We start from the raw sequence: 15,485 nt of genomic DNA, 5'->3' as shown, positions 1-15,485 counted from the left end.
AAAAAGTGAATTTTATTTTTGAAAAACAAAACACAATTTTTATAGAAACTAATATAATATTTTACCAAAAAAATTAAATATATAATTTTTTTATAACGAAAAAGGGATCACGCGATGCAGACCACATGTCAACTATAGGGACCTTATGCCTCAACATTGGATCATTGGTAGTCACTTTAACAGTTCCGTACACAGATGGCACCACTTTCAGAGAATGCCAGTAAAATCGATTCCTATCACTACACTACACAACACGTGGTAAAATTAAATATATAATTATAATTTGAAATACTACTTCTAAATTTGAAACTAACAGAAGGTAGTAAATGAAGTGTGAAATTTTTGGTGACCCTAGTTTATAGGGTTGAGAGTGATTTGAGATAAATAAGGAAAGGTAAAATGATTGGAATTAATAAGTAAGATGCCTTAAAGTGGAATATACTCCCACACATCTTTAACCGTATTACATATTCTTTCATTCATTCGCATCTCCTTCCCTTATATTCTTTTTCCATAAACACTTCCTATTGGCTCCAGCACCTTTCTTTTTTCTTTATATTAATCTCTATATATATACACACATCAACTGCCGAAATCAACTGCCTTTTCATTATTACTTTTTTTTTTTAATAAGATCTTATTAATATAATCTTTTCCTTCTCTAATCGCTACACCATACCTTATCAGGTTTTCTCTCATTTCTTTCTTTATTTTCTGTTTATCTGTCACTGTTCATAATTATCTGTGTCTTTTTTTCTTAATTTAAATGTGAATGTTGGTTGTTGCTTGCGACTTGTATACGTTTCCAGATTAATTTTGTTTGATTTGGGTTATCGTGATTATGATATGAATATGATATAAAAGTTGAATTCGTTTTATTAAAGTGGATTTTTGTTTGAACTGTTTGGTGCTTAGTTTGGATTGGGATTTGTTATGAATGTTGATAGCCTGTTTGATTGTGTGGTTTGGGGACTCCAAAGATTTGGTATGACTTTCGCTCTGTTCAAATTTTGAGACTCAGCTTTTGGGTATTTTTGTATTTTGTAGTTAATTATATCACCAATTTGTAAGCCTTTCAATGTTATAGATAATAATTGTGACTGAAGCAATTGTTAGCTTATAGAACTTGTTGAGCAATCTTTTTTAGATGAGAGTTCATTTCCCTTACAAATTCATGGCCATGGCTGTATTTCTGCTCTAGTTTTAGCTTCACATTGAGAGTTTTGTGTGTCAAATTTAAATGATTTATCTGTTTAAGAATAACAAAGGAGTTAATTACAAACGAACCAAGCTATTTAAACCAGCATATAAATCATAATGACCCTCTCTGAAGATGTTTACTAACTTTGAGTTGGGCTTGACTAATTCTGTACATACTTGAATTTGCCTCTGCTCTCAATTTTTCAGTATCTAGTAGAATAGTAGATCATTGCTTTCAATTTAATATACTGTCAAACCACATATATTAAGAGTTATATCGATTTTTTGATACATAGGGAAGACAAGCATAATTACCCTTGAATTAAAAATGGTCAATGCGGATAATATACAGTAGTTCTTTTAACATGAGAAGGGTGTAATCATATGTAGTTTTGTGTTTATGTATGATGTAGTATATGTGATACCTTGTGCAAGATTTAATTGATTTCTTTAGCTTTTCTGCGCTCATTATTTGTTTATGTATTTTTGTTGTGTAATGGGTACAGGTTAAGCAATACGTTGGCTTTCTGTGGATTCTTTAGCTGCTGCCAGCAAAACGTTGGTGGCAGTTAATAATTTCAAGTTTAAACTGGAGAATTTTATGAGTCGCCAGAGTACACATAACCCTAGTAGGGCCCTAGAAGGTGTACATGGAGTGCATGTGGTGCCTCATTCGCCATTTACATCAGAAGAGATTAATCAAGATCAGAACTTTGCTAAATCATCATGTGGAGGTTCAGCTTTTGGAGTGAATTACATGTTAATGCAGTGAGTAATACTTCTACTATTTACATATTTGCACTTGTTCATGTTCACATCATTGTATTTGATTTCTCTGTATAACACTATTCCCTCCATTAATAACTAACTAATTGTATGTTTTATCAGACGGGCATGGCAGCAAAGACCCCCATGTTTAAGGCCTATTCAGGGTTGTATTCATGGTATGATTATAAGATAAACATATTTTTATTGTAGAAAAAATACTAGTAAACATCTTTTCATGTGTTATTTCTTCTGCTAGGTGATCAGCATGTACTGGAAACAGTGGCTAATGTGCTCACTTCACTTCCTTTTGTAGTGCTTGGAATTAATGCTCCGAGGTGAATACTCACTGTGATATAATTTAGACATGCTTTGATGGTTGTTATAACACCCATCATTTCTAATTGTTGGCTTTTATTGGAGTCCAGGAAAAACTTGAATTGTAAACTATATGCAAATTCATTAATTGGAGTTGGAGTTGCCTCAAGTTTGTATCATTCTTCAAGAGGAAGGTTTAGGAAATATTTGAGATGGGCTGACTATACAATGATAGCCACTGCTACAGTGGTAAGAAAAACTCAGCCAACTACATATTCAAGGCTACAATAATACATAATTATATTTGCTTTCTGTTCTTCAAGATCCTAACTTCAATTGCTAATTGGTGAATTCATGCTCTTTTGTCTTTATTCTATTGAGACTTGAATTACAGAACTTATTTGTCTTAATTTACAAGGAAGATTGTTTTCTTCATGAATAATTATAATTTTTAACAACTCCCCAAATAAATTTCATGGTTGGTTCCTTGAGTTGAGGAGTCATTTTCTATTGGTAAGCTTAAATCTTTCTCCAAGGGACTTTGATGGATTTCAGAATGTATAATATGTGTGTCACAACTTTATGCACACGGCTGCTTAGTCTCTTATTTGTGCTACAATTAAATAACCTCTCTTTTTATATTATATATCTTTTGTCTTCAGTCAATGTGTTCTACTCTTAGTTGTGTTCTTTTTAATCATTTTCTAATTATATATATAAAAAATTGCAGTGTCTGTCAAGAGCTCTTAGAGAAGAAAATCCAAAAATGCTGATGGCGGTTTCTGCATTTTGCCTTCCTTTCCAGCCTTTGATGGTTTCAGCTGTTCACACTGGGATGATGGAGGTAATTTTCTATGTTATACAACTATTGTATATGATCTCTTGTTATTTATATTTCAGAAATTACTTGTCTATCTGTTTCTGGCAAATTATTTCTTCACACTAGAACGGTTAATTTCTAGTTTTAAAACCATAGTATAAAATATACTAAACATTTCCTTTTCATTTCTGGAATCTTTTTTAGAAACCAACTTGTTACTTTCTCAAATAAAATTTTAGAAAAGTATTAACGTATATTGTATGACATTTTAAACATTAATTTCAAATTTTACAGCTTAATTATACAAAAACTACAATTTTATTAGTTAACATTTATATTTTTAAGGCAATAAGAGTTACAAGAATATGGTTCTAGAGTTGTTTTAACATTTTTATGGATTTGAAGTAACGTTTTTTTAAAAGGATAAGTTGAAAATTATTTTTTTTTTATTACATATTAATTAAATATAATTATAAAATAATTTTAATTAATAAACCTATTTTTTATTAGATATAACCACAGAATAGATTAAAATTAGAATCCTCAATACACATAACGAAGAAATGACTTATAAAATCGGGTATAAATTAAAAAGTAATAAAAGAAATGTAAAAAATAAAATAGAAAATAAAAAATGGGTAGTTTTCTCTCTTTTTTTTTTAATAAAAATAAGGATTGTTAACATTTTTTTTCATTTTTATGGTTATTAAAATATAAGTTTGTAAAAATGTAGTTTTTTTTAAAATTTAAATACTTAATTATCTTTTATGGTAACTAGTTACCCCTCTAATTACCATAAGGCTATCTGGTTCCCCTTACCTAATTTTCTTATTTTTTTAACTTCTTCTCTAATTTTCCTATACAATAATCTTTTGAAAAAAAAAAAATCATATTTTTGCATAAAGAAAAATATAAAAACCAATAAAATTTATAATTCATTTTTATATTTTTAGTTTTACACTTTACTGTTTACAAATAATTTTCATGGTGCTTCATAAAAATATCATTAAAAAAATTGGTCAAAAAATAATTCATAATTTATAAAAATATATAGTATATATTTTTAAAAAAATGGTCACATAATGCCTATTACTCTTTTTAAAATAATAATGGACCGATTGAATTACATTGGGCTGTCAGCTGGAAATGGGCCTGGCATAAGCGAAGGAAAACTTACAAAAATACTGGAATTTGGGTTAACTTTTACAAAAATACTTTCACACGGAAAATTTTTCAAAAATACTGTGTTTTTATAAAACACCAGTAAAACACAAAGCAGAACAACTTAAAACAACAGTAAAACACTAGTAAAACACCAGTAGAACACCAGTGAAAACTTAACACACTATACTGCAGTATGAAACTTAGAAAAAAATACAGTAAAAAAGTAAAAAAATACCGTCTGACAGTATTTTTGTAAAAAAATGACAAAAATTAGTATACCATGTAAATTTCCCTAAGCGAACCTATATGATATAGATCCCAAAGAATAATTATCTTTTATGACAAAAAAGAAAAGAAAAAACATTGGGCATAAGCAGAATCATATAGCAGCAAATGTGCTTACTGTCAAGCCGTACCTGGCAATGGCATGACACAAGCACAAGGCAAATATCTCACCAAATCTAAAATAAACAGAGAGATTAGTGGGTATAATTAGGCGAAAAATGAGTGAGGATCATACAAATAAAATTAAGAAAGTACTCACCCATGCGAGCTTGAGATCGAGATGAGAGTTTGAGAGCTTGAGATCGAAATGAGAGTTTTAGAGATTGAGTTTTAGAGATCGTACAAGTAAATGTTCTAATTTTTTTTTTTTTATTTTGAAAGTGCTGGTAACATTTACTTTAAAGAAAAACTAATATTTTTGTTAGAAAGTGTTATAAATTAATGTAATTTAATAGCATTGTTGTTGTAGTTTTTTCTTTTTGACAAAAACTTATAAATAAAGAAGTTTAAATATATGTTAAACCCCACCAAAATTTCACACAACAACAAAAAAATGAGTTTGAAGATCTAAATAACATATACATTTGCATGGGAGTAATTTTTTTTGGTAGTTTCATAAGTAATAAAGGTAATTTTGGTATTAATAATAGAGCCCATAAACATTCTTATTTTTATTAGGAATTATTTCACAAAAACATAAAAACAACAAAAAAAATTACAAAAATACGGTTTTACGGAATTTTAAACATTTTTACGATTTTTTTATTTTATTTACATAAAATACGGTCTTTTTATGTTGAAATTTTGTTCATTTGTTGTTAATTTTTTGTTATATGTATGTTATTTTTTGTTGTTATTTTGATGTTACTTTTATGTAGTTTTCTTGTTGATTTTATGTTGTTTTCGTGCTATATTTTGGAAAATCGTAAAAATGTAAAAAAAAAAAAAAATATATTTTTTGAACGTAAAAATATAAATATTTTACAAAAAAATGGTACCTTATGTAATTATTCTTTTTTTATTAAGGTTATTGATATAGATTATACTATAGTGCCAAGCCAATAGTTGGAGAATGAAGGCCCCATAATCTTTAACTTTTAGCTTGTTCATAAAAGAAACAAAAAAGAATGTGGAATATTGACCAAAAAGAATATTTGGTGTAATATGAAATTTTGGCCGCTAAATCCTCTCAACTGTCATTTCACTTGTACTTAATTCTCTAAATTCAAATTTTAGTGATAAATTTTTCAAACTACTGAACCATTAGCAAACTTAAGTATCATTTATTAATCTCAGCTAAATATCATCATAAATAGCTTATGTGGATATACTTCTACACATGTCAAATTTACACTGTTACACTATATATAATTATTTTAAAAAGTAAAATTATTTTAATTTTTTTTCTAATTTCTGTTTTACTTTTTTTTTTTTCATCATCTTCATGCTACCACCACCACCAACCACACATCACTACCGAAACCACCCATCACCCACCCATGACCACCGAAGTCACCACCATCCACCACTCCGACACCTATTTTTAGATCCAATCACACTAATAGAAATTAAAAAATACAAATATTTATTTTTTTAAATAATTTTATAACTTATTATTCTTTATTAATTTTAAATAATTAGATTAGGTGTACTTATATTAGTAACACATGTACAAGAGTATCCACATAAGCGATCTATGCTGGCATTAATATAAATGGACACCTTAAATTTACTAACGGTTCAGTAGTTTGGAGGGTTTTACCACTAAAATTTGAACTTAGAGTATTAAGTGCACACGAAATTAATGCTAAGTGAGAGGGTAATATTTGTTTTAAAGAAAATCGGGATTATTTTCGAAAATACACAAAAACAACAACAAAAAAAATTACAAAAATATGATATACGAAATTTTAAATGTTTTTTACGGTTTTAAAGATTTTATTTACAGAAAATACGGATTTTTGATGTTTTCATGTTATTTTTATGTTATACTCTTGTTGTTTTGTTGTTAGATTTTTGTTATTTGTATATTACTTTTACGTTATTTTGATTTTTTCATGTTACTTTCATGTGATTTTTTTGTTGTTTTTATACAATACCGTAGAAATATAAAATAATAATAATTGAATGTAAAAAATAAAAAAAATTTACCAAAAATAGTATTTTGTGTAAATTTTCCATTTGTTATTCATTCATAACATTCTTGCAATCATTTTTAGCTAAAATTATTTTTAATGACATGCTATTCCTATTTGTTAATATATTAATTCACTTTTAAAAATAGTTAAATGAGTTAATAATATTTAAAATAAAAATAAATAAAATTTCTATTATTTGAAGAAACATTTTTTATCAAATAATTTATTTCCAAAGAAAAATATTTTTTTATTATTTTTTTTTAAAAAAAAAAAACTTGTTTTAAAATATTTCAAAATGTGCAAATATGTGTACGTAATTTAATAACACTACAAAAAATAGTTACATGATAACATTTTAGTCATAACATAAATTTTTTGTAATTAAATGTGACTTTTGATCACAACATAAAGTTACTAGTGACAAAAATATAGTATTTATATACAAGTTGTCACTAATTAGGTACAACAAGTATTGTGACTTAAATACATTTAATTACAACAAATTGTGATTTTATTGACTAATTAATACGTTTAGACACAGACTTTTTAGTTGCAACATTTGAATAATAATTTATAATTAGTCATAACTGTTTTACTTTTAATGATAAGTATTGTTTTGTGACTAAAAGTAAAAAAAAATTATGGTGTAAATAAGAGTAAATTAAAATAAAAATAAGTGTGAGAAAGAGTAGTACTTAGTAAAATAGATGTATATAATGTAGTATCATTTTTTTAAAAAATTAATAATGTAGTATGTTAAATAAATAAAATATAGTATTATTGAAATGAAACTAAATTTATGTTAAATAAATATATAAGCAAATAAAAAAATTTCCCAAATAATGAACACGGGAGACCCCACAACTACAAGTTTCACTACTATCGACGTCTTTTAAATTATATATCATTTTTTCACCATCTTAATAGCAACTCAAATGTAACTCTTTGGGTTCATACTCTTTTAATTTGTGACTATTAAATTTACTTCGTTATAAAATTATATTAGTTTGCATATTATGAGCTGTACTTTTTCAGATATATATTATTTCATTTCGTAGGGGTGCCTCTATTGCTTGCTAATATATGTCCAACTAATCTTTGATGTTGAAGCTGTTTGTACGTAACGTATTAATTTAATTAATCCTCAGAAAGATTAAATAAAAATGAATTTGGGGTTTGATCATTAATTTTATATATTATTCAGGTAGCATTTGCTAAAAGAGCATTGAAAGATCCAGATTTAAGAATGGCCCATAATGTTCATAAGATGTCATCACTACTTGGAGGAGTGCTTTTCATTGCTGATGATGTGTTCCCCACAACCCCATATCTCCATGCTGGCTGGCATCTTGCGGCAGCTGTTGGTGTTGGAACATGCAATAAGCTTCTTAACTAATTATTAGTTCAACTGATCACCATGTATTTTGGTATAATATATATATATAGCTAGGGGTATATATTAGGACATGTTAGGTTGCTTGCTTCGTACGTACTTTCTCATTTTTTATTTATAGAACAAGTTAATATTATTGCTATCATTTAGCCCCTACAAATTATTAGAACAGAACAGAGTGTTTGGAAAGAATTGTTGTATTGAATCAATTGAATTAAATGTTTACAGAGAGGATTACAATTATATAGGCAAAAGCCAACAGTAATAGTGGTAACTGAAATAACTAACTACCACTTAACCAACTAACCAATTCATAACTAACTTAACAGAATAAGTCCTAACTCTAAGAGGCCCCTTCAAGTTGGAGTGTAGAAATTTCGAATACCTAACTTGGATAAGATTTCTTTCAACTGAGTAGGAAAGAGCGGCTTGGTCAGTATGTCTGCGAGGTTGGCTTTTGATGGGACATGGCTCATGCGAAGGATGCCTTGGCTGACTTTTTCCCGAACTGTGTGACAATCTATTTCCACATGTTTGGTCCTTTCGTGGTATACCGGATTCTCAGATATGTGAATTGCAGCATTGTTGTCGCAGTGTAAAGTAGAGGGTAATGTAATGTGGATATTGAAGTCTTTGAGGATGTAGGTAAGCCAAGTCAGTTCACAAGTCGCGTGAGCCATGGCTCGATACTCTGCTTCAGCAAAAGATCGAGAAATGGTTTGTTGCTTTTTGGATTTCCATGAAATGAGAGAATTGCCAAGGAAGATACAATAACCTGTTATCGAACGTCTAGTGTCAAGGCATGCTCCCCAATCAGCATCGGCAAAGGCTTGTAATTTGAGAGATGATGTTGGTGAAGCATAAAAAAAGAGACCCTGTCCTGGTGAGTTTTTGAGATATTGGAGAATTCTGGTTGCAGCATGCATATGAGGAACTCTTGGAGATTGAAGGGATTGACTAAGTTTATTAACGGCAAAACTGATGTCTGGCCGTGTGATAGTCAAGTAAAGTAGCTTCCCAATAAGGCTTCTATATTGTGTTGGATTGGGAAGGAGGTCCCCGATGTCATTGCTGAGCTTGTTGTTAGGTTCCATGGGTGTTGATGCAGGCTTGGAACCAAGGCAACCAGATTCTTTTAATAGTTGTAGGGTGAAGGGCCTTTGTGATACTGAGATGCCTTGGGAACAACGAGCTATCTCGAGTCCAAGAAAAAAATGCAGTGAACCAAGGTCTTTTAATTTGAACCTTGTGTCAAGAGTGGTGATGAACTTTTGTAGTTCAGTAGTGTTGTTTGTAGCAACGACAATGTCGTCTACATATATGAGCAAAGCCATAAAGACCCCTGAGTGAGTTCGTATGAAGAGAGTGTGATCATTTGGAGATTGAGTAAATTGTTGTTGTTTCAATGTGGAACTCAATTTTGCATACCATTGGCGTGAAGATTGTTTAAGGCCATAAATGCTTTTCTGTAATTTACAAACAACATTGGTTGGAATGGGATGTTTGGGCTTGTAACCTTGAGGAAGTTTCATGTATACTTCCTCATTGAGATCCCCATGTAGGAATGCGTTATTGATGTCCATATGATGTAAATGCCATTTATGGATGGCAGCTAGTGCAAATAACAACTTTAATGTGTTGAATTTGGCAACCGGGGCATATGTGTCAAAGTAATCTATGCCTGGTAATTGTGTGTATCCTTTGGCGACTAAACGTGCTTTGCAACGTTCGACAGTGCCATCTGGATTGATTTTCTTTTTATAAACCCATTTGTTGCCAATCACGTGTTGATCTGGTGGTAAAGGTACAACGATCCATGTATGGTTTTTCTCGAGAGCATCAATCTCGGTATCCATAGCATTGTTCCAAATTTTGAATTTGGAAGCTTGTTTGTAAGATGTTGGCTCAGGGATTAAGCTAATGGATAATATTGCAGCACGAAATTCTGGGGAGAATTTTTGGTATGACAAATAGTTTATCAGAGAGTGATTGGTGCTATGATTGGTGGTGACAGAGTCACATTGGTAATCTGTTAAATAAGCAGGTTTTTTAGGTGCACGGCCGGATTTGGTAGTGCATGGTTGTGTAGTTTGCTTATTTTGATTTTGTTGTTGGCACTGATTGAAGTCAGTGTTGGAATGTTCAGGAATTGAACTATCTTCTTGAGTCGAAGTGGTCTCAGTAAGGACAGGGGAAGTGTTGTGTGTTTGAGATGAATGATTCTCAGTATGATGTGGAAAAAACTGATCTATAGTGTGAGTGTCAGTGACTGAACCAAAGGGAAAAATATTTTCATAAAAGAGAACATCTCTTGAATGAAATATTTGTTTGGTTTGAAGGTCTAGTAGAGTGTAGGCCTTCATATTTGGAGGATAACCAATAAATGCACAGGCTCTAGCTCGAGGAGAGAACTTGGTGGATGTGCTAACATGGGATGCGTATGCAAGACAACCGAAGTTTCGAAGATGGTTGTATTGGGGGGGTTTGTTGTGTAATAATTGATAAGAAGTTTGGTCTTTTAGAAGAATGGATGGTGTTCTATTTAATAAATAGACAGCAGTAGAGATCATGAAAGACCAATATTGTAGGGGTAAGTTTGATTGAAAGGCAAGGGCTCGGGCAACATTCAAAATATGCTGGTGTTTCCTCTCTACAACAGCATTTTGCTGTGGTCTTCCTACACAGGAAGTGTGATGTATAGTCCCTTGAGATGCATAAAAGGAAGTGAGTGTGAGTTCTTTAGCATTATCGGTTCTTATTGCTTTGATATTGGTCTTAAACTGAGTATGTATGAGTTGGAAAAAACTCTGTATTGCCAATATTGCATCTGATTTTGTTTTTAAAAAATATAACCAAGTGTGTCTTGAGTGATCATCCACTATGGTTAAGAAGTATTTATAACCTTCAATGGAGGTAATAGAATATGGCCCCCAAATGTCCATATGGACAAGATCAAAAATAGCCGAGGCTATGTTATTATTAGACTGAAATGATAGTTTCTTTTGCTTGGCAATATGACAAGTTGGACAATTAAATGGAAGAGAAATTGCAGGAACTTGTAATTGTTTATTGAGTTTGTTTGAAACTTTTACAGAAGGATGTCCAAGGCGTGTATGCCATTGGTTATTTTTCAATTGAACATTACAAGTTTGAACAGAAAAATTGTCCTCAAAGTCGATTTGCTTCAAGTAATATAGTTTGCCAAGCCGTTTAGCTATCCCAATCCTCGATGTCAAATGGTCCTGGATATAGCATTGATCAGTATCACATAAAAACTTGTAATTGTTGGTGTGTGTGAGTGCACTTACTGATAGTAAATTGAATTTAAAGTCTGGTACAAAAAGGACATTGGTGAGAGATATATGGGAATTAATAGCAACCGTGCCAATCTTTATGATGTTAGCTTTGGGACCAGTAGGTAATTGGACAGAGAGATCAATTGGAGCAGTTTGTATAGAAGAAAAACACTCTAAATGACAGCAGACATGGTGCGTTGCACCACTGTCGATAATCCATAAAGAGGGATGAAAAATACCTGAGAAATTGTTCACACAAGCTTTGTCAGTTGAAGTAGATGCATCTGTGGGCTGGAGTTGCTGTGCCAACATGGAAATCAGTTGTTGACACTGAGCTTGTGTGAGTTGAGAATTGGAGATGTCAGGTGTTGATGAAGAAACTTGAGATGCCTGAGGGTTGTTCTTTGAGGTACTGCCAGGGTCAGATTTTTTGATGTTGGAGTCTGAAGGTTTTCGAGAGCCATAACCGGGAGGAAAACCAATTAGAAAATAGCATTTGTCTTTGTAATGGCCATGTTTTTGACAATTGGTACAATGAGGTCTAGGCCTTTTGTTTTTAGAGATTGCATTTGCTGTAGGAGCAGCTTCTGGTGCAAGAGATGAGCTTGATGCAGCCATGGGGGGTAGCATACGATGGCCAATGGATCTTTGTCTTTCTTGGTTGATTACCATAGAAAAAACTTTGTTCAAGGGAGGGCATGGATCAAGAAGAAGAATTTGATCACGTACAGCTTGGTATGAATCGTTTAAACCTTTCAAGAACTGAAGTACTTGATCATGATTTTGATGATCCAAGTGCTGAGCAGCAGCAGCACATGTGCATGGAATTCTAGGCCTCAATTGATTGATTTCATCCCACATGGCTGTGAGTTTGGTGAAATAGGCACTAACAGAGTCATCTCCTTGATTGAGATATGTTAGTGTTTCATTCAACTCAAAAATCCGTGGACCATTACCTTGATTAAACCTATTGTTTAATACGGTCCACATTTCAGCTGCAGTATCAAAGTACATGATACTACTTTTGATTTCAGGGAAAACCGAATGTAAAATCCATGACATTACAAGTTGATTACATCGAATCCAAGAATCAAGAAGGGAATCATTTTCAGGGGGTTGAGGGAGGGTACCTTCGAGAAATGGCGTCTTGTTTCTTGCTCCAATGGAGAGCTTGAAGTCCCTTTTCCAGGGTTGAAAGTTCTTGTCAGAAAGCACCGGAGTAACCAGAGATAATCCGGGATGATCAGCAGTGCTGATGTAGTATGGTGATCGAATGTCTTCGTAGGCTGGTCTATCGGTTTGATGATGACGATGAACAGCAGAAGCAGTGGGAAGAGTCGATCGGATTGTGTTGTCAGCGGAATGATTTGGTGGAGGAGGAGGAGCCATTGGAGCATCGACTCTGGAAGGTTCATCAGAGATCGTAGCAGAACTGGTGGCTCGAGTTCTCACCATGATTGTGAATGAGAGATCTTGAATCTTGAAGCTGAAAGTTGAATGCTTAGAGCTTCAGAGTTATCACTTCTGATACCATATTAGAACAGGACAGAGTGTTTGTAAAGAATTGTTGTATTGAATCAATTGAATTAAATGTTTACAAAGAGGATTACAATTATATATAGGCAAAAGCCAATAGTAATAGTGGTAACTGAAATAACTAACTACCACTTAACCAACTAACCAACTTATAACTAACTTAACATAATAAGTCCTAACTCTAAGACAAATCCAAGAGTTTGGCCAATATGATCCAACTCTGGCTTGTGGATATTCCTTAATTCCCACATTTTATCATGCTAGTGAAAGATCAATAGTGTATTATTAATTGATTATGTATACATTATCTTAATTCCAATTTATTATAATTGGCAATTTAATTATATATTTAGTTGAAAAATCATCTTGGATTGCCTTAATTGTATAATATCTACCTTTGTATTTTGCTTAAGTATACGCTTGCATGTAATAATATTATTTTTCTTCTATATATATGATTCATCAAATTCATATTCATCTCTTTTACTTTTCTGGTGAGTTAGTAGGGGTATATCATAAACATATAGTCCTTGCTATACGATCAAATTATATTTATGGCAGTGTTTTTTTATTATTATTTTACAGAAACCACATTAATGAAATGGAGCCCCTTTGGTGAGCAAGTAGTAGGCATATTCATGTTTAGGGATTAGCTTTGGGACAAAGTAAAATGGCATATGCCTATTTAAGTTTTCACAGCTCTGGTTCATAAATTTTTACCCACTTTGGATTCTCTCAATTTTAATTAACTTTTAAAAGTTAAAAATAAGAACACACGCAACATTACACTTCGTGCAGTCACAATACAACACAACAACCTTGATTTCATGCTCTCATTTTATCATTTTCAAATTAAGAATCATCTTGTCTAATTAATTATACGTTCTCTAATACTATTTGATACCATGATATAGTTTTGTGGTGTTAGTTAAAAGTTAGTTATGCCGCTAGTATTTAGTTAAAACTAGTAAATTTCTCAAAGCTTCAATCTCAACAATTAAGTAATTAGTTTGGAATATTACTGTCTCTCCAACACTCTTGGACATTGCCTTTAAATACCAACATTTTCTATAGTCAGAGATAACCCCTTTTATCTGAACTTCTTCTTCCTCCTCTTCTAAATTCTCTCCGTACAGAATAAAGCTATAGAACTCGATCCTTTTGTGAGTTCATAATTGTTGGTGGTTATACCAATTGTAACACCAAGTGTGAATCAATAAAGATAAGCCAATGGTTGTTCCATCCGGGGAGTAGACAGTTGCCATTGCCAAGCAACTGATCGAACCTCGTTAAATTGGTGTGATTTGATTTGTGTTTTGCGTTTATATTTTTGTTCTCTTTATTTGTTAGTTCATGATATTGCACTAATTGTTATTTCTGTTCTTTGATTATTTTTTGAGGTGATTAAAACACCACAAGTGGCATCAGAGCATCAGGATTCAAGGATCAAGATTTAGTGTTTGATAATCAACACTCGATCAAGATTAGTTCAGCAAAGTTTGAAATTGACAAGTTTACTGGTGAGAATGATTTCAGTCTATGGAGGCTCAAAATATGTGCTCTGTTGTGCACCGGGGCATATTAGAAGCCATTAAACCAGAAGGTCTTGAATACATTGAGGATAAGAAGAAGGTTAAAGAGACTCAGAAGAAGGCTCGCCGTACTATCATCTTAAGTCTTGGAGGTGAAGTTCTTTGAGAGGTTTCTAGTGAGACCACTGTAATTGGATTGTGGAATAAATTGTTCTCAATCTATTTGAAAAATACATTGGCCAACAAGCTGTATCTTAAAAAAAGGTTGTATACCTTAAGAATGGATAAATCTGGTGAAGTCAGGAAACATCTTGATGAGTTCAACAAGATCATTCTTAAACTCAACAACATTGGTATCAAGATTGAAGAAGAGAATCAAAGAATTGTCCTATTAAGTTCACTGCTAAGATCTTATGAACATTTTGTTGACACCATGTTGTATGAAAAGGAGACTTTGACAATGTCCAAGATCAAAGCTACACTAAATTCTAAGGAAACTTAGAAGAAGTTTGATGAGAAGAATGGATCAAATGGTAAAGGTCTAATGGCTCGAGGTAGGTCAAATAAAACCAAAGGACATAAGGGTAATGGTTCAAGTAGAAATCAACGAAGGAATCACATAAACAAGAGCAATGGCTCTAGTCATTCAAAATCCAAATTCAAGGCTAGAAAGCCATGCAAATACTGCAAGAAGGACGGTCATCTCAAGGATGAATGTTATACTCTGAGGAACAAGAAAAATATAGACAAGAGCAAAGACAAGAATGAAAAAGGCAACAAGAGTGAGGCTAGTCTGACTGCTGATGGTCATGATTCCGCAGATGTGCTTGTTTCTACAAAAACGGAGTCGAGAAAAGATTTGATCTTGGACTCTAGACACTACAAGAAAAAGCACTTTTGATGGCGAGTTTTCTTGCCGAAAAAAGTATACATAACTCCCCGACATAGTTTTGCCAGCAAAATTTTGCGCTGGTAAAGGATGTCGACAATGATTCGTCACCATACTGAGTTTTGCTGGCAAATCAACTTAACTCGTCG

The 15,485-nt window shown here is 32.1% G+C and overlaps 1 protein-coding gene across 1 annotated transcript; it reads left to right on the top strand.

The window, feature by feature from the left end:
- Window positions 1-470: 470 nt before the first annotated feature.
- Window positions 471-8,261, top strand: LOC115698693 (uncharacterized). The gene is made up of 7 exons (XM_030625834.2): window positions 471-687; window positions 1,707-1,968; window positions 2,089-2,144; window positions 2,225-2,303; window positions 2,394-2,532; window positions 3,014-3,127; window positions 7,895-8,261. Exons 2-7 carry the CDS (start codon window positions 1,802-1,804, stop codon window positions 8,084-8,086), a joined length of 747 nt encoding a protein of 248 aa, XP_030481694.2. The 5' UTR covers window positions 471-687; window positions 1,707-1,801; the 3' UTR covers window positions 8,087-8,261.
- Window positions 8,262-15,485: the final 7,224 nt, after the last annotated feature.

The sequence above is a fragment of the Cannabis sativa genome, chromosome 8, assembly GCF_029168945.1.
Source record: "Cannabis sativa cultivar Pink pepper isolate KNU-18-1 chromosome 8, ASM2916894v1, whole genome shotgun sequence".
Classification (NCBI taxonomy): Eukaryota; Viridiplantae; Streptophyta; class Magnoliopsida; order Rosales; family Cannabaceae; genus Cannabis; species Cannabis sativa.
Note: the sequence above shows the minus strand (reverse complement) of the source record. Positions and strands in the feature narration are given on the sequence as shown.